The sequence below is a fragment of the Calliopsis andreniformis genome, chromosome 1 (assembly GCF_051401765.1).
Source record: "Calliopsis andreniformis isolate RMS-2024a chromosome 1, iyCalAndr_principal, whole genome shotgun sequence".
Lineage (NCBI taxonomy): Eukaryota > Metazoa > Arthropoda > Insecta > Hymenoptera > Andrenidae > Calliopsis > Calliopsis andreniformis.
Window position 1 is genome coordinate 744788 of NC_135062.1, and position 27046 is coordinate 771833.

At 36.2% G+C, this 27046-nt stretch overlaps 1 protein-coding gene across 10 annotated transcripts in view; it reads right to left on the reverse strand.

The window, feature by feature from the left end:
- The window catches only part of LOC143188062 (general transcription factor 3C polypeptide 1), an 84812-nt gene extending 63561 nt beyond the window's left edge, over positions 1 to 21251 (reverse strand). For all 10 annotated transcript variants that reach the window (XR_013003466.1, XR_013003462.1, XR_013003475.1 and 7 more), the window contains exons 1-4: positions 21089 to 21251; positions 19715 to 19908; positions 19015 to 19644; positions 18754 to 18922 (exon numbers count right to left, since the gene is read on the reverse strand). Coding sequence is in view for 4 of the 10 variants with exons in the window: in XM_076392111.1 (XP_076248226.1) it covers positions 18754 to 18922; positions 19015 to 19644; positions 19715 to 19908; positions 21089 to 21173 (1078 nt within the window). In the remaining 6 variants the exon portion in view is untranslated. The remainder of the gene's footprint in view (positions 1 to 18753; positions 18923 to 19014; positions 19645 to 19714; positions 19909 to 21088) is intronic.
- Positions 21252 to 27046: the final 5795 nt, after the last annotated feature.

Here is a 27046-nt window from a genome sequence, read left to right on the forward strand (position 1 = left end):
AGATATACTAATTTAAATAATTACCGAAATATTAATAAATATTGCAAACAAAAAAATAGAGTAAACCAGCTTTGATCCGTCTTCCCCAATTAGGCGAATATTGAAATACTGAAAATATTGAAATAGGACGACAGCTTCATCCACAGATATTTTTTCCGTCTATAAAATTTTTTCTACATTTTCAATTAATGTACTCTATGATCCTGAAATCACTCGAATTTTTGTTGAGAAAAAGCATCTAAAATATTATCAAAAATTGTTCCCTTGTGAAAACAGAAAGAAATGAAATTTTTTTAGATAAATTTCTTACAAAAGTAATCTTTGATATCAGTTAATCCGATTATACTCATATTCGTAATTACTCTAACAATAGCATTTATTTCATCATATAAAACATCACCACAATTTTTCCATATTAACCTTGATACTAAATTTTGATTCTGTATTTTATCACTGACGTGCAAAGGGCTTAGCCGGATAAGGAGGTCAAAAGTGCCCCCTAACTAAATTCGACTTACGATGATTCATTCAGTAGCTTATCACAAAAAACTAATTTGTGCCAATTTTCAACCCTCACGTTTTTTGGAAATTACTCGTACCTTATTGAATAAAAAATTCGACAAAAAATCAGAAATATTTTAGACATCAAGATACAGGTTGTAGAATTTTTTGAAATTTTTAAATCGATAATTAAAGCCGTGAATAATAAAAAACGAAAAAAAAGTAAAAAAATAACGCGGATTTCGGATTGAAACAATCGCGGAACTGCAATCATATTTTTACAGTAAATATATATTGCTGTTACTAATATCCTTAATTTTTTTTCAGATTTGTTATAACCTGTGCTAGTTACACGTGCTTCAGTTGTACAACCGTGTCCGGTCGCATGACTTCGCGCAGAATTAGCGACTTCTAGGAAAATCGGCAAAACGTGAGGGCGCCGGCTCCCCATTTCGTCTCCCGAAAGGTCCCGCATTTCCTCCCGCATTTAGTCGTCGCCCGTATTGCGATACAGATCGCAACAATATCAGAGCAAATCAGTGTTTGAATAAAAAGTAGTAAAGTTCATGGCGAGTTCCAACTCTTTAACCTGGCCAAGGACCCTACAATCCTATTTGCTTCACATCTTATGGTGATAGGAGGTAGAATACGCTAACTCTCTCAAACAGATCACAGAGTGGCAACAGATTTTTCGGTTTGGTGCGCCATAGTCGAAAAAATCAAAAACCGATATTTTCGTCGTTTCTTTCGCGTCAGAATAATCACAGATTTAAGTACCTGTTGAGAATATGCTGTACTGTGCCGCCATGTCTTGACGGCAGATCATGCTTTGAAACCCATCCTTATCGCCTCCTGATGGAATAAGCCTACTACTAGCTTTCCATTGTTTCCATCGAACAATAATACTTCTTCCATAAATAAGTAACGACCAATCACATAGGTAGTTAAAAATGTGATTATTATAAAAGAACGTTATTGGCTGAGAGTGGATTAGTCTGTCTAGAGTGAAATGATCCTTAAATTGGGGGGGGGGGGGGGGGGGGGGGGGGATACTAGAAGTAGCAGCAAAATACACAATTCCGGTTGCAATTCGTTCAGAATTTATGTGACAGAGGGTCGCGAGAGAGTTGTGCGTGGTATGAGGACTCGTATTGAAAAGAGCGAGACTGGAGCAATTGAGAAAACACTGAGACGTGGAATTGGAAATCAGTTCCGGTGTCTCAGTTCTAGTTGTAAAAATGAAAGCTTACAATAATAAGTATAAAATATGGTGAGCGGTTTGGCAGGCAGACGCTCTGTCGCTACGCTAGTGGTACTGTTGGGAATATAGTATTGATAATTCAAAATATAATGCGCTCGGCATAATTTTCATCGGACGAGTTTATTGACTTTCTGTAATTCTTATGTTATTACCGCCGTGCACTTAACCATAGAACATTTTACACTTTGTACAAGACTTTATTTACAAGGATGTACAATAGATTTGTCAAGCTGTCAACGCAATCGATCTTCTTCGATCTTCGACCGTCTTCTCACGAGCACCAGTTGGCTGTGGCTTTCCTGAGTGCAAAAGCATTAAACATTGCATAAAACACTTGTCTGCTAAAGAATGTAGGAAAATTCAACGTATATGTTACTCTGCCGCCAAAGAAATGACGAAAACATTGGTCATTGATTTTTTTGACTATGGCACACCAAACCGAAAAATCTGAAAAAATCAAGGATACTAATAACAAATAATATGTATTTACTGTAAAAATATGATTGTAGTTCCGCGATTGCTTCAATGCGGAAATTAGCGCTCTTTGACTTTTTTTTCATTTTTTATTTTTCACGGCTTCAATTATCGATTTAAAAATTTCAAAAATTTCTACAGCATGTATCTTGGAGTCTGAAATATTTTTGATATTTTGTTGAATTTCCAAAAAACGTGATTTTCTATTTACTGAATGACTCATCGCAAGTTGAATTTGGTTTGGAGGCACTTTTCATTTCCTTATTCGGCTAGGCCCTTTGTTTAGGTCACAATCTTGTCTCACCAAATGATCCGTCAAAAATTTCTAAAAGTTATGTATAGACTCCTGAACATTTCGAAAAATTTGGTAGCCTGTATTTATGAGATATTTTCAGGTTTTTCTTTGTGGTCAATCTCCACTTCTATCCAATTTTTATTCGGTTTAGCAAATTCCCTTTCTTCCACACTTTCATCTTCACTTGAGTATTGAATAGGTAACAATTTTTTTCACTTTTTTGTCACTGTTATCACAAAAATTAGTACTTTGCATATCTTTAAAATTTTCATAAACATTATTAATACCATTACCTTCTGCATTATTTTCTTTATCCATGTTTAGGGTATTAAGGACTATTATATAATGTGAAATGTGATTGTCTCAACACTTATCGCGCTATAATTGAATTGGCAATAAAAAGAAAAGTATCTGTTTTTGCATCGTTTCATTACCTACCGCGTGCCATTCGTCCGATACGGTAAAGTTTTCTATCGCGCGACATGTGACTAACATCCGCAACGGTAAAAAGTATAATGTCACGTGGGAGATGACATACGTCCGATAAGGGTTACATGCATTCATTTCACCACGGACAATGCAGTTAAGAAGATAGTGAAAGTTTGGATGAAAGGTCAACTACCAGAATACATCAATGCCGGAAAGCATTGGGAGAAACACATATTTCTAAATTGGAATTATGTTAAAAATATATAAAAAAAAAACATTCTGACGCCAATGAATTATAGTGTCATTCTTATTTCAATTTTCTTCAATATCTCTTTTCATTCTTGTGATATATGCAAGAGTGTACTACTTTTTGGCCGACTCTCGTATTTCAAGGTCAAATCAGAGCTGTAATCTCTATGCCGAATCATTATTGCAACATTATATCAGAAAAAGATAAAATTTACTTAACCTTTATGTCAATAACTAAAATTATTGACCTTTAAAGAGAATGTGCAAAGGATACTCGAGTACCCAGTTACTGACATAAAGGTTAAGCAATAGCTAAATAACAAGTAAAAGTATTAAGCATTACAGTAGACCCTGGATAGAGTAATTATTTTTTCTCTAATTTAACTGATATAGTCTTCTATTATATCAAATTCTGTTTATTGAAAACGAAACCTTGCGATTCGAACGCTTGATAGAACAGGGTCATAAAATAGGGTTGCGTATAGAAGAATAGCATTCACTATCAACAAGGAGAAAAATTTCACTGAAGAAACACCAGTCTATTACTTGTGCTTCTTAACTGAACATTCCACTCAAAACAAAGTGGTTTGGTTCACATTGAGTCCATACATATGCGTTTCGAACATTTCTCAAGTTTTTATTGAATACTGAAAAATAGACCAAATCATGTCGGTTTTAATATCGCTTCAAAAATGCAGAATTTCACATTTTCTCTTTCTTAACCCATTAGGATTCAAAGTTGCGAAAATGCAACATTAGAGTAACATGAAGAAGTAAAACTCAACAATGTAATTTTCCTTTAAAAAATGGCGAATGAAATGTTACGTTTACGCAACTGTGGGCATTAATCTGATTAACACTAGATTGCCTAAGCAAGTCATTTTGACTGCTTTTGAATTTCAATTAAGAAAATAATGATTTAAATAATGACACAGCTTCTTATAATTTTGTGACTTTTTCTACAACATATAAATGGGTTAATTAATCATTGTTGTTGCCCCCCCCCCCCCCCCCCCCCCCCCGTCCTTCACTTCCGGAATATATATGTGTTATACCTATATTGCCGAAAAGCAGTCATTTTGACTGCTTGGAAAAGACCAGTTCGGCTCTGGATTGGAATAACATGATAACATACAAGTTCATGATAAATTGTAGATTTCGACATATTCTTGAGAAGTTGCAGTTGTTCAATAACTAAAGTTATTGTTATTGTTATTGTTATTCGTACTTGTTATTCGAATCTTTATGCCAGGCCTGGCCACGCGCTTTGTTCCCTTTGAACGCGCTGTAACGTCATTCAGATGGGAAGGAGGATCTCTGAGTGTGAAATACATTTTTTTTATTGTTAATACTTATTAATAACTTGTTATATGACTGTAAGTGATATAAAATATATTAAAAATTACTGTTAAACAAATTTCTTTGCGCATTAGTTATTTTTTCACAATGCAGTCATTTTGACTGCTTTCAGGCAATATAGGTATATACTAAGCTCCCGTCTTTCTAGTGTTAATGATTGGTGACACTTTTGTCTTGCCATTCCTTTATTGGTAAACGTGGTATTAAAGCCAGGAGACCAGGTGTTTGGGTTTACGCGTTGACAGAGAACAGTGCCGTTTTTTTATGAAGGCAATTAGTCAGGATTGTATATGTTCTTAAACGACTTGAACTGGCTGGAGAATGTTCCAACTTTCAGGCGGAATATTTCCCAGCCATATCACCCTCAACGGCAATTGACACATCATAAGGCCACACGCCATGCAACGAGAGATAATAAGTTTGGTGAGGTTAGAAATCAGTATGAGACACAGTTGCGTTGCTTACAACCAGATTTATTAAAACTATTCATAAACTACTATGCACATTGCTAATAATACTGTTAATTACACTACAGACAAATTATTTTACAAATACACTAAACAATAAATGTGCGATAAAAAAGGACGCAAACACACATGTGTAAAATGCGAACGGGCACGTGTCATCGCTTGCCTAACAGGGAAGAACATACTGTTTTTTCGATGTGCCTCAGCAGCAGAAATTGCTGAAAGTAGTAAATCAAAATGGTCGGCAAATATTAAATGTAAACAAATAAGGAGATGAGAACGCCGAATATACCTATATAGGGGCAAAAGAAGCAATGGTAATCGACTATGCAATAGTGAAAACCAGAGCATGCGATAGAATAAAAGAATTTAGAATAGCAGAAAGAACCGAGTCAGATCATCTACCAATAATAGTAGAATTCTGGTAGGAGGAAGATGAGGTAAGACATAAAGATAAAGGGAAATAAAAGGCGATCATGGCATGGGATGCAGACGCAATAGAAAAATACAGGGAAAGAACAAAGAAAGCAAAAGTGGAAGGAACTAAGGTAGAGGAGATATGGGAGAAACTAAAGAAAGCAGTCGATAGGTGTATGGTTAAAAAAGAGATAAAAGAAGACAAAAAGAAAGAAACAAGGGCAAGTTTTAACAGGGAATGCAAAAAAAGCAAAAGAAAGGTGGGAAGGATGTACAAGAAACTTAGAGCAGGACAAATAAGTAGAGAGGATTATCTAGTAAAAAGAAAACACCATACAGATTTATGTAGAAAGAAAGCAAAAAAAAGACAGAAAAGCTAATAGAAAAATTAAAGACGATAAGGTGGGAAACGGAGTCCTGGAAAGTAATAAATAAGTATGGGAAAAGAAGAAGGAAGATAGATAACAACATACCGATTCAAAAATGAGAAAAGTATTTTAAAAAACTACTAAGAGAAAACAGAAAGAGGAAGATAGAAAGGCAGACTTAATAATTGAAGAAATAGAGGAACAAATACAGAGACTGAAGAGGAAAAAAATAACAGGGAAGGATAAAATATCCAATGAGGCATGGAAATTTTGCACAAAACAAATTACAAAAAATAGTAAAAATAATACAGAGAGTATGGAAGGGAGAAGAATTACCAAAGAGTTGGAGTAAAGGAATAATATACTCTTTGCACAAAAAAGGAAACACGGAAGAAGTTACTAACTACAGGGGGATAACCCTCCTACTGATCACGGTGTATAAAATGTATGCGGCAGTTCTAAACAAGAGGATAATGGAAGAGAGTAGAAAACAAAGAAATACCGCCAAAAACAGAGGCAGGCTTTAGAAAAGAAAGGAGCACGATTGACAATATTTATATACTGCAACATATTGCACAAAAAGAAAGAGCGAAAAGAGATGGAAAGTTATATACTTTTCTCATGAGTTTCAAAGCAACCTTTGACACCGTAAATAGAGAGATACTGTGGCAAGTAATAGAGAAAAGAGGAGTGAGGAAAGGCTTACTAGAGAGAGCGATAGAATTATATGAGGAAGTGAAAGTAGAGGTTTATAAAGAAGAATAACATAAAGTATCACTTGATGCGCATGCGTATTGTTACAATTTTAAACTTCCCGCATCGGTAACATTAACAATGTTGCAACAATGACTGCTACCAAACTGTCGTTGCGCGACTTTGAAAAAATAAATGAAGACAGTAACTTATTAATTGAGTTCTTAATCGAACATGGAGTGTTATCTAGAACAATAAACTGTGAAAAGTGTGGGTGTGAGGTACACAAACGTAAAGGAAATTTATTATTTTTTTGTCGAAAGATATTTTATATAAAAAATGCCCATAAAAAACGGCAGAAAATGCAATGCAATTTTCGAAGGAGTGCACGAAAAGGCACATAGTTTGCATATTCCAGTTTGAACATAGCAACAATATGCCGATTAATTGCGTACTTTTTCTTAATAAAGCCACCACGCCAAAAGTTTTTAGAAAATAAATTACAGTTATCTGAACCAACAATAGTAGATTGGTCGAGTTTTTCTCATGAAATAAGTGTTATTTACTTATTTATCATATCATATTTCACATGCAATCAAATAAATACACTCTATATAAACCAACGGTAACATATACTGTAATTATAGGTGTGCAGATTTGTATAGATTTTATTCAAAAAAATTCACAAAAATTAGGGGGACCATGGACAATCGTTTAAATTGATGAAGCCAAAATTAGCCATAGGAAATATAATAGAGGCTGAATAGTAATAGGATATTGAATATTCGGTGCAATTAAAAGAGATTCTAAAAAATGCTTTTTAGTTTCTGTGCCCTACAGAAATCAGGCAACGTTACTAAATATCATACAAGAGTGGATCTTGCCCGGGACAACAGTTATTTCAGATTGTTGGAAATCATATGATTGTTTATCCAACCATAATTTCCTGCATTTAACAGTAAACCATAGTTATAATTTTGTGGATCCAGACACAGGTACGTTTCACACATGAGTCCATTAAGGGGGTACGATCAGATATGTCAGAGTGACGACATTACCGACAAAATTAGGCAAAACAAACTGGGAATGGGTTTATCCGAAAGAAAAAAGTTCAATGCAGCGCAGTCAACTCGTGATTTAACGAAATTCTGCTGATATTTAGTAATACGAGTGTTATAAAGTAGAGCAAAAATCTACCGTTGACAGCTATAGAAATTTAAGCATTTTTATGTAATTTAGAGAGTGCGTTGAACGAAATGGCAAGTTGATTGCGCTGCGTTGTACTTTTGTTATCGAATGAACCCTTTTCCAGTTCAAAATGTTTTCATGTAAGGACGAAAAGTGTCAGGCCGTAAAACCATACCACAGTATTGCTTTTGACTGGGTTATCGATAAAACAGAGCCAAAAATGTGACAAATTTAGTTGGGCTTTTGCGAACCAGACGGCGCCTAATTTGAAAGGCTGCCGATGTGGAATCGGAGTCTGTGATACCCAATTTGGCGATGCGAGTTACTGAAAATTTCCCTCTCCACTACACACACCACCTTAGGATTTGCGTGTGCATGAGCTCGGCGCTTCGGGCCACTTCGGACAGCTTCGGAAAGTCAAAAGAGAACGCGAATGTAAAGTGAACTTTACCCTCTCGCTCTTGAAATACTGTCAAGTTGTCAACAAACGGCACAAACGGCGCGCGCGATATTTTCATTTGCCCATATTTATTGTGTCAGCATCGCCGACTTCTACGATCTCTGGAAATGCAGCCACTTTGAAAATATGTATAATATCAAAAAGATTGCATGTAGCTCGTGCCGTTTGTCGGTGACTTGAACCTACGAGCTCTTTCACACGACGATACACGTATGCGATATGTATTTGACAACAAGATACTTATGCGATACTGTATCCAACTAATTTCGTAGCTCGGTGTTGATCATTTGTTTTTCAGTTAAACATATTGTTTCGTTTGAGAAACATGCGTTCGTTATTAGTGAAAACTTTTCTGAAATAAAGGATGAGATTCAAATTTTATCCGTTTGGTTTTTACATAAAAAAGCTACTAAAAGGAGAAAAGTGAAGAGAAAATATTGGGTTCATCCAATTAATTCTATACGAGAAGAAAAGGTAGCTTTTCATATTTTATTCCAAAAACTTCGTAACGATCCTGTTGTGTGATGTGGGGACCAGCGTTCCGTACCTCCAGATTGAGGAGTGGGGGAAAAAGCGATGCGCATGCGCGCTGTACGCGAGGAGAACAGCATGCTCGGCTTCCGCTGTAAGCGCGTGGAGAGAAGTAATGAATGTGATACTGATTACTTGACTGAGTTTCTCTATAAGTTTCCCATACGCACTGATCGCTCAAGACGAACAAGGGCAGAGTAGGGCTGCCGATTCAATGATAACCCTATAGTGAGTGCGTCCCTGGCGCCATCTCGGGGGATCAGTAGGAGCGAGCCGGGAAGGCAACAGGAAGCACGTGGGGTACGACGAGGTCAAGACGTAGTACAGCATATACGCGTAATAATTAGTTAACCCGTCCCATAACATAGTGTTAAAAGTGGGATACTGTTATTGAAAAGAAGCATAAGGTTCCAACTGAGAAGGAAGGAAAGTGGCGGAAAAGAAGAATGAAGACATGTTGGAAAAAAAACAACGGCGAGTCAGAATGGCAGAAGTCGAAGCCAGCAACGCAAACGACGCAGGCAGCAGCAGAACATGGGTTCCGGCAATTCAGTCGCCAGGGGAGCTGAATTTTTCCCGACCAAAATTAAGAGTGGTATGGTTGAAAAGATTCGAAAGATATCTATCAGTGTCCGGTTTGGAGGAAAGAAGTGACAAAGAAAAGATAGACATGCTGTATTATTTAATGGGGGAGAAGTCGGAAGAAATTCTTTCCCAGATCATGCCAGACTCTAACGTGGCTACGACGTATGTGATGGTGCGTGATAAATTTAATGATTATTTTGCACCTAAGAAGAACATGGTGTTCGAGAGATTTAAGTTCAATACAAGAGTGCAATAGAGTGGCGAGAGTGTAGACGCTTTCGTAACGGCTCTATATACCTTGGCGGAAACGTGTGAATTTGGAAACCTAAAAGAGGACCTCATTCGCAACCGTATTGTCATCGGTATCAGCGACACGCGCACATTGGAAAAACATTGCAAAAGGAATGCAAAACATTGCATTGGAGATGACACGGCAAGCAGAAGTGCAAGCTAAGGAAGGAAAAAAAATCCGAGATGAGGCGACGCATCATATTAAACTGAACAGGGTTGCAGAGACCAGAAAGAAGGGATACAGCAGTGCGAGTAAGCCGAAGGAAGAGAATCCATGTGGAAGATGCGGTTTGCAGAGGCACGTGGTTTCTCATACATGTCCAGCGTCCAATTCCAAATGTCGCAGTTGCGGCAACGTGGGCCACTGGGAGCATGCCTGCAGGGCGAAAGGTAGAAGAAACATAAACAGAGTAGAAGAGGGAGATGGAAACAACGAAGACAACGACGACGCGATGTTTATAGGAGCAGTGAGAGAGCACAGTTGCGATGACAGTTTTAAGGTACACGTACAGGAATTTTTTAGCGAATGTCATTTCATTGTCGATTCAGGAGCAGACGTGTCTTGCATCTCTCTTGAGCGTGTTCCAGTAAACTTTAGGTAGGAAATACATAAGAGTTATAAGATAGTTTTAGGACCGGACGGGAAAGAATTGGCATTGGTGGGATACATCGATGTGCACTTAGAGAAAAAAGATAAAAGAGTAGAAGCTCGAGTTTACGTGATCCAAGGACTAAAAAGGAAATTGCTCGGAAAACCAGAAATTAAAAAGTTTTATTTAATAAGAGTAGTGAACAACTTGAAATTAAAGATTAATCAGAGCGTCAAAGATTTCGTGATCAAATTTCCGAGGGTTTTCAATGGCATAGGTCAGTTCGATAGGCCTCTCAAAATTCAAGTAAAACAGAATGTAGTTCCGTTCTTTCAGTCCGTGCCTAGATCGGTGGCTTTACCGTTGCGTCGTAAGGTAAAGGAAGAGTTAGATAGGTTACGGAAATTGGGCATTATTGTCCCAGATTTTCCAACGAACTGGTGTAGCTCCATTGTCGTAGTGCCGAAAAAAGATGGAGCAAGTGTTCGCCTGTACGGGGATTATATTAAATTAAATAACAGTGTTAGACGGGCCTATTTTCCAATACCAAAAGTCGACATAGCGCTGACAAGTCTAAAAGATAGTAGATATTTCTCAAAGCTGGATGCGGAAGCAAGATTCTATCAGGTGAGACTCGACAAGGAAAGTCAAAAGTTAACTACATTTATTACTCCTTTCGGGCGTTTCATGTTCACGCGTCTACCATTCGGCGTTAATTGTGCACCCGATTATTTTTCATAATGGTTTTCGGAATTATTTTACGATTTAGAAAACGTCATCGTTCATGTTGATGACATTTGGTTCATACGAAAACTATGGAGGAGCATCGAGAAATTCTAGACGTGGTTTTCAAAAGACTCGGAAAAGCGGGGATAACTCTGAACAGGGCGAAATGCATTTTTTGCGTAAAAGAAATAGAGTTTTCGGGACATATAGTTTCACAGTCGGTAGTGAAAGTACACCCAAAACGCATTGTAGCTATTGTAGAGTGTGCACCGCCCAAGGACAAACAGTCTCTTATGCAGTTTCTGGGTATGGTTAACTACATCAGTAGATTCATACCCGGAAAATCTGATGTTTTAGAACCATTGAACGCGTTGTTGAAAGACGACACGTACTTTGGTCAGATGTACAAAATTGAGCCTTTCAGAAAGTAAAAAAGTTAATCACGGAGTCACCAACATTAGCTTATTTTGATTTCAGTAAAACAGTGATAATTCAGGCAGACGCTTCGAGCTACGGCATTGGGTCAGCGTTGTTGCAAGAGGACGGCAGTGAAAGTCGCGAAATCATCGCGTACGCGTCCAGAATTCTTTCAGAATCAGAGAAAAAATACAGTCAAATCGAGAAAGAAGCTTTAGCTTTGGTTTATGCGTGCGAACATTTCAAAGACTACGCAATAGGAATTAATGTAGTATTCGAGACAGATCATAAGCCCTTGCTACAGATTTACAAACCAAACTGCTGGATGAGCTTACGCCGAGGCTCTAGAGAATCAGTTTGCTACAGGATAAGTTTTGTACCGGAAAAGCAGTTGGTGTTGGCGAACTATTTGTCGAGAGCGCCGGTGGATTACGGAATGAATGAAGGGAAAGATTTTCCAAAAGAGATAGAAAACTATGTTGGATTTATTGTAGAAAGTTTACCTGCGTCGGAAAGTATGTTAAGTAGAATTAAGCAAGAACAGGAAAAGGACTTTGTGTGTAAAAATCTAACGAGTTACTGTATAAATGGCTGGCATGCGAAAAACGGTATGGCAGAGGGGTTATTCCATATTTCGCGTTCCGAAGCAACATTTCGTATGTAAGGAGTTTTTTATTGTATAACTCTCATTTAGTCATTCCTCCGACGCTGCAGGTGGAGATTCTGAATAAAATACACACCGGTCATTTAGGCATAAATAAATGTAGAGCTAGGGCGATGCAATCAGTATGGTGGACGGGGCTTAGTAGTCAGGTAAAAAACTTAGTGGAGTTGTCCGAAATGCGTCGAGCATAGGAACAATCACAAAGAACCGTTCGCGCGAGAGGAATTTCCGTGCAGGCCGTGACAAAAAGTCGGTTTAGACCTGTTCAAGTGGGAGAAGTGGTATTTAATAATTATAGATTATTATACTCGATTTATTGAAGTATTCGAACTGAGGAGTCTCACGCAGGGATAGGTCATACTGAAATGTCGTGAAGCATTTACACGTTTCGGCATACCCGAAGTGGTCAGGTCTGACTGCGACAAACAGTTCGAATCAGAGTTCCAGGAGTTCGCGAAGAAATACGACTTCTCCCATGTGTCCAGCTCTCCGAAATACCAACGAAGTAATGGGACCGCAGAATCAGCTGTAAAGATAGCTAAGAACATTATAAAAAAATGCGAGGATGTATTCGAGGGACTGTTAGCGTATAGATCGACACCGTTGGAAAATGGATATAGTCCGGCCGAGCTCATGTTTTCTAGGAAAATGCGATCGACGCTTCCGATGATGCCTAAAGACCTAGGAACGTCTACAGGTCACAAAAAACTAGTTCAAGCGGAAGCTAAGAGTAAAAGGAAACAGGCTTTGTATTATAATAAGAGGCACCGTTCCAGTAGGTTGTCCAGTCTGAGTATCGATGATTTGCGCGATAAACGATTTGCGCGTTTACGGAAGGGTGGTGAAGCAATTGAAGGCACTAAATTCGTTTCTGATTAAGACGGAGAGGGGGAGTTTGATAAGAAGAAATAGGTGGCATTTAGTACCCGCGCCATATAAGAAAAGAGAGGTGCAAGATTCTGTGATTAGGGACAGCGCGCCGATTGAGTTAATAGAGAACACTGAACAAGCGTATACGGTTAGAGAGGAGGAGGTTACTGTAAACAGCCGCGAGGACGAACGCGTACAAAACCAGGAAGAAGACACCAGTCGTAGGGAACCTAAGTCTCGTCCGAGAAGACCCAGGAGATGTTGCGGACCACCTATGTTTTACGGCGATGTTGTTACACATTAATGTAATAATGATTTCCTAATAAAAGAAGGAGGATGTTGTGTGAGTGCGTCCCTGGCGTCATCTCGGGGGGTCAGGAGGAGCGAGCCGGGAAGGCGACAGGAAGCACGTGGGCACGACGAGGTTAAGACGTGGTACAGCATATACACGTAATAATTAGTTAACTCGTCCCATAACAGATCCATATAAATTTTTCAATTATTATCGGATGTCTGCCACGTCATATGAAGAACTAGGGAATATACAGAGTTCTATTGTAAAAAATGACACAAATATGCGAGCCAGTATACTTCTAAGTACTTTGCCACTGACTGTTATATGACAGATTTACACTATTCTTATAGAATTGGAGAATCTATTTCGAATTGTATGAAAGATTCATGTATGGATCAATCAGACAAAAAGAAATGGCTGGAAATATTCGAGGGATTCTGGAAAAATAGTTACAATTTTCCAAATTGTATCGGTGGCATTGACGGCAAGCATACCCGCGTAATCAAGCCAAAATGTAGTGAATCATTATACTACAAGCCGTTTGTGATTCGAATTACTGTTTTACTTATGTTGATATTGGCGATTATGGAAAAAATAATGATGCCTCTATCTACAGTAATTCATTATTTAATAAAAAATTACAAGCAGAAACTCTTAACATCCCGGACCCTGCATATTTAGACAAGACAAATGATTACAAGACTCCGTTTGTTTTAGTGGGAAATAAGGCATTTACATTATCGAAATCTATGATACGTCTATATGGTGGGAAAAATTTAACATAAGATAAACAAGTATTCAATTATCATCTATCAAAGGCTCGTCGATTTATTGAATGTTCATTTGGTATTCTGACAAACAAGTGGTTATGTATCTCAGTAATAAATTTATCATTATCAAATATGGCACTTTCGACGAACGAATTCGACGATAGCCGTTATGTGAATGCTCCCATTTGTTTTAATGTTTCGTCGGTCGCCTTGACGCAGAAAAAGTTGCCAGCGGCCGACCGATCGCTGATATCGAAAATCAGTATCGCGATACTCCGTCGTCGAATCACCGTCTGAAAGCTTCCATAACATTATATGTACTATCGGTATCCTACATACGCGTATCGCGATACGCGTATAGTCATGTGAAAGGACTCTAAGCGTTTCAAGCTTTTTGTCGAAGCTGCCCGAACCGCCGAGCTCTTCTTCTGTTCGAGCCTCACAATATAGCTTGGAACAACATTTCACAGGACTTCTTGTGAAACATGAACGATATGCGCGGCTTGTACGATAGTGTGTGTAATGGAGAGGAAAATTTTCAATAACTCGCGTGTCAAATCTGGGTATCAGGGGCCATCTGATTAAGCACCGCCTGGTGTGCACTAGCTGAACTAAACTTGTCACTTTTTTACTGTGTTTTATTCCTAACCTGACAAAAAGCACTGCCGACACAGGAATACACTTGGAAAGGTCTCATTCGATAGAGGAAAGTTCAATCAAGAGTGCTCTGATCATGCTTTCGCTCAGAGCAATGTCTAAATTACTTAAAAATGCTTTGATTTCATGACTACAAATTGTTGATTTTTGATTTACTTTAGACTTCGGAATTAACTGCTCTTTTTGGTCGATTTCGAAGGCGACGCCTACTTTCTCCCTCGCACGTCACTTCTCTCCGCGGCTGCTCTAGTGCTGAGGCCTCAGACGCGTGCCACAAAAATCGCGCGTGATGCATTGGGGCGACGGCACTTATATCAATAGATTTCCACATCACCCATGAAGTACTACGCGCCTGAGGTCTTCCGAGCACTAGGGCCGCCGCGAAGAGAAGTGACGTGTGAGAGAGAAAGAAGGCGTCGCCTTCGAAAATCGGCCGAAAAGAGCAGTTAATTCCGAAGCTTGCACTTTAAAAACTCATATTATCATATTAAATATCAGCAACATCTGGCTAAATCATGACCACAGCACTCGCGATTGAACCTTTCCTTATCAAATGAGCCCTTTCCCAGCTCAAAATCTTCTAGTATAAGGACGAAAAGTGTATTCACGTAAACCTTATTTTTGCTTAATTTTGTCGGTATTGTCACCGCCCTGACATATCTGATTGTATCCTCTTAAACTTGTTTACCCATTCTGTTAACTTTGATTGGATCACCGAATTGGCAAGAATCAGGAAAAAATACGTTGGTTCGTACCTGGGTCCCCAGTTGGATAATTGTTAAAAATGTGAAGGATCCAAACCTTCCTGTTTTACTGAAATCGCTATATCCCGCCCTCTTCTATACTTTAACCCTTTTAGTGCCGGGCGAAAAAGAGGTGCTTATGCGAAGATAACCGGCCGAATTTTACGATTTTACTAGGATTTGGAAAAAGACTCATAAAAACCAAACGAAAAGCAATATTTACATAATTCAAAAAGCAGTATATTAAGGACAAAATAGAGAATAAAACAGTGATGCTAATTTTTCTATACTCATTGAAAATTACATAAATAACAAAGATATAAGTGATAAAAAAAAAAAAGAGTTCTCTGTTTCAAAACGTAATTACACATAGGAACAGTCATCTTTTTATCGTAACTTTATATAGACTGTTTATTACAAAGTATATACTTTAAATTTCCAATATATTTTTAACAAAATAAGTAATATTGCACAAGAAACATACAAGAAACAAGAAACACGCCGTGCCGGTTGCCCACATCAACTGTGCATAGAATATAAGGGAAAGTTAAACCGAAAAATTATTTATTTTAATTCTCTCGTAATGAAATTAGACTATTTATAACGTATTATAAATTTATTTTGAGATAGAGATCTCTCGCAATGCGAATAGTGAAGCGCTACAAGGCGCGGGCTAATATATCGGCTCTGGCACTTTTTGCTAGTGCAGCGAGGACCGATACATCGGCCTACGGCACTAAAAGGGTTAAAATTTGTCTACGAAGAATGCCGGATGGCTGAAGCTAGGACAAACATGATTCTTCTCGAATCACCAGTCCATAGATCTTCTAGCGAATGGATGTAAAGTCATAGCGAATCCATGTTCAACAGTTCATATTCAACATGTTGCGTGTGTTCTCTCTCGTCAGTTTCTACTCATAATTTTCTAATTATTAAGCTATCCACAGATCTTATACTTTCTATTACTCATCCGAATTCTCAACAGCCCATCGTCCTTAAAATTGATAACATAGTTTATATGGGTTTCCGCGTCTCTGCGGGTAAATCCATAATGGCAAAGCAATGTTGTGACACATCCCGGTCGACGCACTGGCCGAAAATACAAGAAAGTCGAAAAATGTTTGTTCGGAACGTAACACTCAAACTAACCGTTTCACCGAATAGTTTAATACTTTTTTATAACCAGATGTATCGAATAATGTACTAAAAAATATGATGCAATTTTAAAAAAATAAGGTCACCTATTAAAAAAAAATAAACATGTTTCAAAATGTCGCTTGTCTGCATCAGACCTGAATCGGATGCGTTTGACTACAATTTTTTAATGTCCATCAATTAAATAAGTTTTATCATTTTTTCTTTTAAATTAATCAAATACTAGACCGAACCATTATCCATTTTTAAATTACTGTTACTTTGTAAGAAGAGGTCTTACATTAACTTTTCTGGAGTTTTTTAAGTGGTAAATCTTCTATTTTCACATCTCTAAGTTAAGTTTCCAAGAAGACGTTTCGACCTAGATTGTGAGAAGTGTAGTATCGTAGTTATAAAAATCTAGATATAAGTCGTAGTTGTAAGGACCCTGCACGAAGAGAGTCATAAAACGATTGATAAGGACCAGGCCCAATACCGAAACCGTTGGCGACCAGCGGTCCGCTGTGCCGTGTTGACCTTGGTAAGGGATGAGTGGGATGCGAGAGTGCGGTAGGAGTGAGGGAAAGCGAAGAAAGGGCTTTTTTCGAAGAGGAAAAGGAAGAGACAGCAGAGTTGATAGTGACCTCGTACAAGCCAATTCGATAGTTTTATTATTATTTAGTATTAATAAACTGATTTTAAATATTAATTCCACAGAAGCATATAGGAAAACTTCTGTAAAAACTTGTACTTTTTAAAAATGCTGGAACATGTTCGTGAAAGTTCAACTTCAGAATGTGAAAGTAGAGGATTCACCCTTTAAAATGACTCCAAGTAGTTTGCTGTACGACTTCTTTTCAGAAAATGACAGTAATTAGAAAATGGACTACGTTTTGGTCTAGTATTTGATCAATTTGTGAATTACTGTAGTTTTATTATATTTATATGTTATGAAGATTTCATTTGTAATTCTCGAAAAATTTATTCCCAAAAATCTAAAATTAATCTGAGAAACCTGCGTGATTAAAAAAGACGAAAGTCCGTTTTCTAACGATTTTGTAGATAATTCATTTGTGAACGCACTGTACATAATTATTAATGGAAGCTAGAAAATTTTAAGAGTTAGAAAAAAAACTTACTTAATTACACTTGCACTACAACGTATTCTAATATTGTTAAAATCACTAATATTGAAGAACACAAGTAATCAAGTTGGCATGAAAAAGCCCACAATTATATTATGTAAAAGTGTTCAGAATAGGTCGCACCGGTATCGTATAAAATTAAAATACCTATATACCTACGTTTTTTATTATAATTATGAAAAATATTCCGAATTGTCACGTTTGGTATTATTTTTATCAGGAAAACACAAAGAATTTAGCAATAACACATAACACTTATAGTAATAACACTTTTAGTAATAACACATAAAAATCTAATGAGAAATATATATAGGTATCTGTACGTTTTTCAGAAGATTACAAACTGTTTCTTTTTATGACAGCTCCGCATGGTGCGTCTTTCAAGACGTTAGACTCGAAAACCCATCAGGAAACATTATCGAAAACATAAAAAGGTCTACTTCTCCCGATTTTAAAAGGCTTTCCGCCGATCTACGGCAGAAAGTGAGAGTATGTTGCCAATGATATTTAACTTTTTCAAACGTGTACGGGACGAAACGGATCAAGTGCGAACTGCTCGATTTAAAAACAAAGCAACGATATTTCTGCTTACTGGACGGTTACGGACAGGACGGAAGAAAATTGATGCGCGAATGCAACCACCCGCCCGTTTTGCCGGACGGACACTTAACGTCAAGTACAAACCGCTCCATTTAAAAGCAATGGAAGGATATTTTTTCCAAACGGAACGAACTGGACGGTAATGGATCTGTGCGAATCGATCTTAATACAAAAGATTCTTCAATTTAAATCAATTGCTGTAATAATGTTTTAATATTCATCAGTAATATTCTTGATTCTTGCCTTAATTTAACGTCCGTGATCATCCCTCAAACTTATAATTAAACAGTCTGTATGAGCGTTGAACGCTCTTAGATGAATCCATCGATTACAATTATTCAAGATCATTCGAAGTTGTAAATAATAATCAGAATTCGTTCAAATTTTACGAAGTTAAATAACTCAAATAACCAGAATCAGTATTTCAAAACATTCTAAAAGCGTTATCATAAGATAAATTAGAGAAAAATCTAGTATTCTAAATTCAACTTTAATAAAAGTTTAAACAGAAAAGTTATTTATTAAAGAAAAATAATGTATTAAATATATCCAATATCTAAATCAATAAACAAACCTTGTGGTTCATCTTCTTCTGGTATATCATCTTTACTCCATGCATCAACAATATCAATAGTCGGAAATAACAACTGCACTACTTTAATCTTCTTTTCTTTTGCTGGATTAGTTTTCTGTTGCCATTCTGTAGGCTTTGCGTTTGGATATAAAGTTCTGTATGGTATTCTCTTTAAAAATATAAATTGTTATTGTTACATAAGGCAAAGTAAACTATAAAACTACTAATCTAAACAAAACCAATATTTTATTTACTACTTACAATATCTGTTTTAACAACTTTTTGAAAGAATGAAGTTTTAAATAACTTCTTTATCGCATGTTCAATTTGTAATTTGCGTTTTATTTCATCATATTCCGCAACACAATTAGGTTTTGTCTTAAGAATTTTAACAACTTCTTCAGCTAAAAAAATTGCCTTTGGTTTCCTTTCAACAAAAAATCGTGGAAGATGTAAAAGACTACCATTACAACTATGATCACCACTTTTCTGATGATGTATCTGTTTTGTTATTAATTTGTGGCGCAGTAACAGCTTACGGTGATAGAATAAACTTTTAGGATCTTCTTTTAATGCATTAAGACTAAGTTTTCCTTGAGTAACTTCTCCATGATATCGAGATCTTCCAACTCTTTCTAAGAAACAATACTGTGTTACATTTAATTCAAGAGTTGGAGATACTTCATCTCCCATTAATGCACTATTTCTTGCAGACTGTGATGCAACAATAACTAATTTTTGCCCATATCTATTCCTAGCATCATCTAAATTGAGATTTCTTACAATTTCCGTAACATCCTTACGAGTATAATACGTTGAGCAAGATCCTTTTATACCATTAGGGACATCATGTATAGGAAAATGAGGGTATATGTCTAATGGTACATTTTCCTACAAAAATAAATAATTTCATATCATTTATAGTCTAGTAGCACAATTGAATTTCTTTTAAAATACTTACTGGTTCTAGTATAATACCTAAATCAGGATCAACAAATTCATAACGATCAAAAATTGTAAGTGGTTCTCTTGCATTCTCTAATTCATAAAATGCAAATTCCTTGATCTGAATGCATATGGACCATATCTGAATCATAACTGAGTTTGGAAGTGGTAGTGAATTATGAAGTCGATGCGTTAAACGTAACCATAATGCTATAAAAGAAAAGAAAATTATAAGTAAGGAATACATGAATATACATTGAGTATTTCATATTCCATTTATTATCAGTAATAATTTATATTTTTTAAAAGCAGCGATGCTCAGACCTGCACCTTAAAAATGGTCTCAAAGTTCATAATTTTACAAAAGCTGATTCTACAGGAACTTATTTGTGAATCACTTGCACCCTTTACTTTTTTTATAAACATCTACATGACATCTCTTGATGCAAATGGAATTTTTGTATTATTAACTTGTTTTGTTAAAAATTACAGAATCTCAAACATTTCATGCATTGAATACTGTAAGACTTTTCATTCATATTATGTGAATCACTGGTTGTCCATGTTACTGCATTTATTATATTATGATCCATTTCTTTGTAAAAGCTCATGACTCAGCAATGACCCAGGAAACACTTCACATACTAATGTTATTTTTTAAGGTGATCCTGTCTCATTTCAATGTTAAAAATGGTAATTTATCAATTTGTTCCAATAAGATCTTTGTGAATAATAATTACCTTACAGATTTGACATCGAAATATTTTTTTACATATAAATTTAACAACTTCAAAAAATATTCTTTTTATTATGGATACAAAAAAATAACATAAATTAGGCAAATATGCTTTATAATTAGCATGTATTTATATTTTAAGTACTGTGCAAAGCGGGGAAAAACAAAGCAGAGGAGTGCAAGTACAATTGGTTAACTTTTTCCTTTGTAATGATTGCAAACATGAGTATTCTTGCTGGGGGAATATCCTAGCTTTCAACCAGAGAGAGTTAAAATATAATCTTCTCCATACAATTTGCAAGATTGATTTTGCAAATCAAAATTGATATTACCTGCTATTTATTTTTAAAACATTCAAAGCTTTTTTGATATAAAATATCTATTTTCTAAAGCTTTGTTTGACAGAATAAAACCATTAAAAATATTTTAGTATAATAATAACATAACAAATATGTATACTGACATAAGTTTAATATTTGAATAGAGATATTTGAAGTTTGATATTATATCTTTTCGAATTTTATTTAATATAACAAATAACATGAAAACATTGGATTAACCGAAGACTTGTTGCCGTGTTTTAATAGTATGCGTAACTACTGTTTAAAAACTCTGCACATTTACGAAACTATACTAACCTAATTTTATACTAACCTTCTATGGTAATACCGTCCAAACCTTCCAAGGCAACCTCATCAATTACTAATTCTACTACATTGATAGACGGATATGATACCATTGCTAAATGAATTTTAAAATATACTTCACTAGACAAAAAATTCTTCACATTTTAACTATTTTGCGTTTCTATGAATACAACCAATGCAACACAACATACAACATAAAGCACAACAAAACGCCTGACGTACAGCGTGACCAGTGTTGCCAGCGCCACTTCAGGTTTTAGTATGCCCGGGTATTGTTGTGTAACACATGTGAAGGTAACTTCAGGGGGCGCGAAGTTTAAACTGAATCATGAATGTAATAGAGAAAGAATACTTCTATTAAATAGAATACTTCAGGTAATGAATTAATGAAACAATATCCGCTTAGCAACACTTTATTAAACATAAAAATTTCATTTTTTTCTCCTCTCTCTAAGAAAATAGATTCATTGCCGAGATGTAATGTACTCGTAAGATAAAAGATTGATAAACGATGATGTCAGTGATAACCAATAGGAATTTATTAATTATTAAGTAATATTCTCATTGGTTTTTAGTTACTAAGTTCTTCGGAGAATTCAACAAGATGTATTTGAATTGATTTTGCAAAAGCCATTTTTTTTTTTGACACGCTTAGATTCAGTTACTCAGTGTGATCAGACGTGTTTACACACTACAATAAAAGTAATCATTTAATTCTAAGTTACAAATTGACTGAATTATTTCTGCGAGCAGAGTGCTTTAGCGCTCCACGGGCGTGAACGTTCCCATTCCTCAAAATCCCTAAATTGCATACAACACTCGTTAGTTCATCATCTCCACTCGTAGTGGGGAGATCCCGCCAAGTACGTTTTTTTTTCAATTTCTGCATGACTCCTAAATGATACTTTTCTCTCAAACTTTTTTGAGCGCACATTATGTACGACTCCTAAAGTGATACTTATGTGGAAAATTTTTTTCAGAGGGCACACTGAACTATTCACATAAACTATAAAAGGCTTATGTATTTGGCTTTATTTCATTTCGATACTTTGTAAGAGCTGGATTAACCACGATTTTTGCGAATGTACTTGGCGCATAGTTTTAGGCTGAAAGTGTTTTTGTTGGGATTTAATTATTTTTTGCAAAGTTTACCCCCTATTTTTAGTCAACACAAATGTACTAATATACATGTATAAATTTGTCGCTACTATTTATTTACATAAATATTCAATACGATCGTACTTTAATTTAGTAATTTCTGATACGTTACCTCATGATGAATTTCATAGTTTATAATGTTATTACAACATGCAACTCTTTTATTTCGAATAATTCTCCAAGAAAAATATGTAAGTGTTTTTGGCACCTTTGGGCCATTTTTGTTCATTCACAACGGCATCGCCAACGGGTAACTAAGTAGAAATCCCGACTCTTAATATACACGTATAATGACTATACTGTTTCTATACTGTTATGCCTGCCTATACCATTGAGCTATATACCTAACTGGAGTGCGGACCCCTGTAAGAAAAAGAAGGAGGGTGGGAGGTCAAAACGAGGGATCCGAAGTGGGATGAATCTGTTGTTGTTCTTCCTATTATCCCTCTCTTACCAATTGCTGTACTGTAGAGCACTGCGATAGCATCACCCCAGTTCTTGCTTCTTCTGGACGGCCGCCCGTCCTCAGTACGCACTCCAGTTAGGTATACAGCTCAGTGGCCTATACTGCCTGTACTGTTTCCGCAATGAAACACTGGCTGTTGTTGTGCTTGTAGCTGTAAAAAGTAATAATTACTTTCTATAATTACTAAATTTATTAATAAGATACTTTTTGTGTTTTTATTTTTGTCCCTTTTATGATACTATATTTTCTAGTAAAATATGTGTACTTATGATTTTCCTTTCCTGTATACAGGGTGTAACAAAAATGTCGCAGTTCCTTAAAAGGGGTGATTTAGGGGGTGATTTGAAACAACTTTTTCCTTAGCGAAAATGTAAGATGAGGCTTCGTTAACGAGTTATTAACGAAAAACACCGGCCAATGAGAGCGCGAGTTTGCCGCCCGAGCGACCGCGGTAGCGTTGGGTACGCGCGCTAGATGCTACAGTTGTACTCCGAACAAGAAAGTCGTCATACATCGAAGAAAATAGCATTAGTATGAAAACTGAAAGCGATATAATAAATAACACCGAGTCCTTTTTTTGTTTATCACTTGAAGTGAATAATTACTTAAAATCGAGGAAAACTACGTGCAACGTAAAAATACGAATATGTAAATCTCTTATTCGCATAACGTATAAACGAAAAAGCAATACAACGAAAAATAAAGGAAGAAGAGAACAAACTTCACCTGTAGTTTGTAAACCTGTGTCACTGGGTCATTGTACCGATCCTGGTCATCGACTGTCGAAATGGTTTATGCTAGGGCACGCGTTTAGGTAATTTATGGCTTTATTGCTTTGGTTTCGAAGGAGACATGATCTCGGAGTGTCCGAACAAAGAAGGTCTGAGGTGCTTAAACTACGTGGGGGGTACAAGGAGCTTCTTTGGAAAAATTCTACCCTGCCATAAACCACTCCAGAGGTCTATGACCAATATCGGTACAGTGACCCAGTGACACAGATTTACAAACTACAGATGAATTGCATTTAATTCATTAATGATTATTATTTTTTAAATCTAACGCAGACTACTTTCAACGTTTCTATCTTCAACGTTAATTCTCCAATTCTCCGTTCATTTCTTTTATTGCATTGCTTTTTCGTTTATACGTTATGCAAATATTTTCACACTAATGCTATTTCCTTCGACGCATGTCGACTTTCTTGTTCGGAGTACAACCGTAGCGCCCAGCGCGTACCCAACGCTACCGCAGTCGCTCGAACGGCAAACACGCGCTCTCATTGGCCGGTGTTTTTCATTAATAACTCGTTAACGAAGCCTCATCTTACATTTTCGCTAAGGAAAAAGTTGTTTCAAATCACCCCCTGAATCACCCCTTTTAAGGAACTGCGACATTTTTGTTACACCCTGTATACTTATTATGGCTATTGTAACCCTGATAGTTGGGGCTGTTATTCTAATTCGGACTGTGTGTACGTTTTTCCTATTTCATTAAAGGAATTTTAATAATTAGTAACTGTATATAACTTACATACTTTTAAGCACAAAAAGCTTCTAATTTGATTATTAATTGGTGCTTGATTTACAAAAATTTCTACTTGAACTATCTATAAATATAAAAACTGATAAGCGCATATATAGTGCTTATGCCTAAATAACTGAAACCATAAAATAAATTTAATTCATAAATTAAATTCAAAACATATAAACTCCTTTATTACTTTCATTTAAATTTAAAGTACATAATTATAGAGATAATAAAACTCAGATACATAGCCTCTATCTCAACAAACTGTCAAACGAAAATCATATAATCATTAAATTTACCTGATTTACAATAATAATCACAGCAATTTCAAAAAGACCGGCAACCAGTACACGATTACTAAAAATAACACAGCTAGTTTATAAACATTTTTATTTATTCAATAAAAATACATTTATTAACAAGAAGTTTCACGATATTGTTTATATTATTCATTCATACTTCATTCATACAGCACACGAGCCACTTAATATGCTATTTTTTCGATAATGCATGCACTAATTTCATTAATATTTGCATCAATACGTAGATGAAGGTTCATAGAGTTATAATTAATTAACTCCTACGAAGAAAACATCTTCTAAGGTACTTTTAAAAAGCTCAAAAGTTTGAACATCTTCTCTCCAGACCCTCGTGTATAGAAAGTCTCGGCGAACTCTCGCCAGTTATCCCCACTTCTCGTGGTGCGTACGTATTTAGCGCGAGTCTCGATCGATACTCCTGATAGTATGAAAATTGACATGAAGATACAAAAATTAACATGAAAGTACGAAAATAATACGAAACCAAAAAATATAGTAATAAACGAAGGAAAGCGTTTATTGTATTTACGTAAACATATTTATTAGGTTAGATTTTACAAAAATATATATACAGGGTGTCCCACGTAAGGTGGCGGAGCCGTTAAGGGAAGATTCCTGGGGTGATTCTAAATAATTTTTTCCTTTGCAAAAATATTCTCTGAAGCTTTGTTAACAAGTTATTAACAAAAAACATCGACCAATCAGAGAGCGATTATAGCGGACAGACGTCACAGATATAGCAAGTGCTCGCTATTCGCGCTCTTATTCGACGATGTTTTTCGTTATTAACACGTTAACAAAACTTCAGAGAACATTAATGCAAAGGAAGAAGTTGTTTAGAAGCACCCCAGGAATCTCCCCTTAACGGCTCCGCCGCCTTATGTAGGACACCCTGTATATGATTCAGGAACATATAAAGATGCATGCTATTATTTATCACTGTCATATCTGCTTATCTCTACTATCTTTTTCATTTCCAATTAAAATAAAAAATTTTAAAAATAAACAATCGAACAATATGTTTCAATATTTACATTTTTCCGTTAACATTGATTTGGAAGGTTCAAATTTGATAAGATCTCCAGCATTATCAATACCTTCACCTGTACTCATTAATGAAACTATTGTATCTGTTCCCAATTTATCGCTAACTTCTTTTATTTCACAAAACGGAAGGAGATAACCAGTGGATGGTTATACACTATATAGTTCAGAAAGTGCAGGAATAGAAAACAAACCTAAAACTACACATACACCAGTATCGTTAAGCAGATTTTCGGGATTTCCCTATCCTCAATGGGTGCATTTGCAACAAATCGAAGGTTTGAAGCTTGAATTAAAAAAAAAAAAAATTGAAACTATACTTTTCGACAAATTAAAAAGTACGATATTAAGCAATATACGTCAATAGTACCACACACAAGAAAAAGGTACGAGTTTCGTACTAAAAGGTACGAACTGGCAATACTAAGCGTGACGGTCCTACCCAGTCCTACCTGTCTGTCGGTTCAATGACCACACAGTAACATGATCTACAGTATCCATTTTAACTGGAAACCCTTGAAACTGCTGCCCCTATCGGCCGGAAATGAAAATACAGAGGTCCAATCACTACACGATGTCGAATTTAATTTCAATAAAAGCACTGTCAGTATAACAATATGCGCGAAATACATTCGCCGAAATCGTGGTTATTTTGATCCCAACAAAAATATTGCCAGTGTATCCCAGCGAAAACACTGTCAGTGCATCCCAACAAAAAGACTGTTGGCGTATCCCAGCAAAAACATCGTAAGTCAGTACAATTGCAGAAAAATGTACAGCCAGTATATTTGCACAAATCGTGGTTATACCGGTCTTACAAAGTATCAAAATCAAACAATAAAATCAAGTAAATTAGTCTTTTATGTTTTATGTGAATAGTTCTGTGTGAGCTTTAAAAAATTTGCAAGAAAAACATCACTTTAGCAGTCATACTCAATGCACGCTCTAAAAAATTTGCGAGAAAAGCATTAGGAGTTATACACAAATCGAAAAATTAAACTTGAAATGTATTTGGCGGGCCCTTTTGCGAAGCCAATGTATTTACCAGCCCTGAAATGAGGAGGGAGAAGAGACTAAGAGACACCAGAGGGACTATGACTTCTAGCTAGTATATCAAAATACGTCAAATAAGCGATCCTATCCACAGCAGGAGACACACTTCTCTCTGGCATCAGGTTCCGAACAGACAAAGATCTTGAAGGCAGCTGATATACTTGTCTAGTGAGATCGAGACCGTTCCTTTAGAGGTAGCGTTTTCCAGAGATCAAGGATATCTGATGCTCCTTTACAGGTTCAGTCTGGAGTAACCTTATGACAGGTGCACTACGACGATTCCTGTGAAGTGCAGTACGGGCGACATCTTGGAGGGAGCTGATATACTAATAGATCGAGACCGTTCCTTTAGAGGTAGTGACCGTTCTAGCAAATAGTAATTGATTCTCCTTTAATA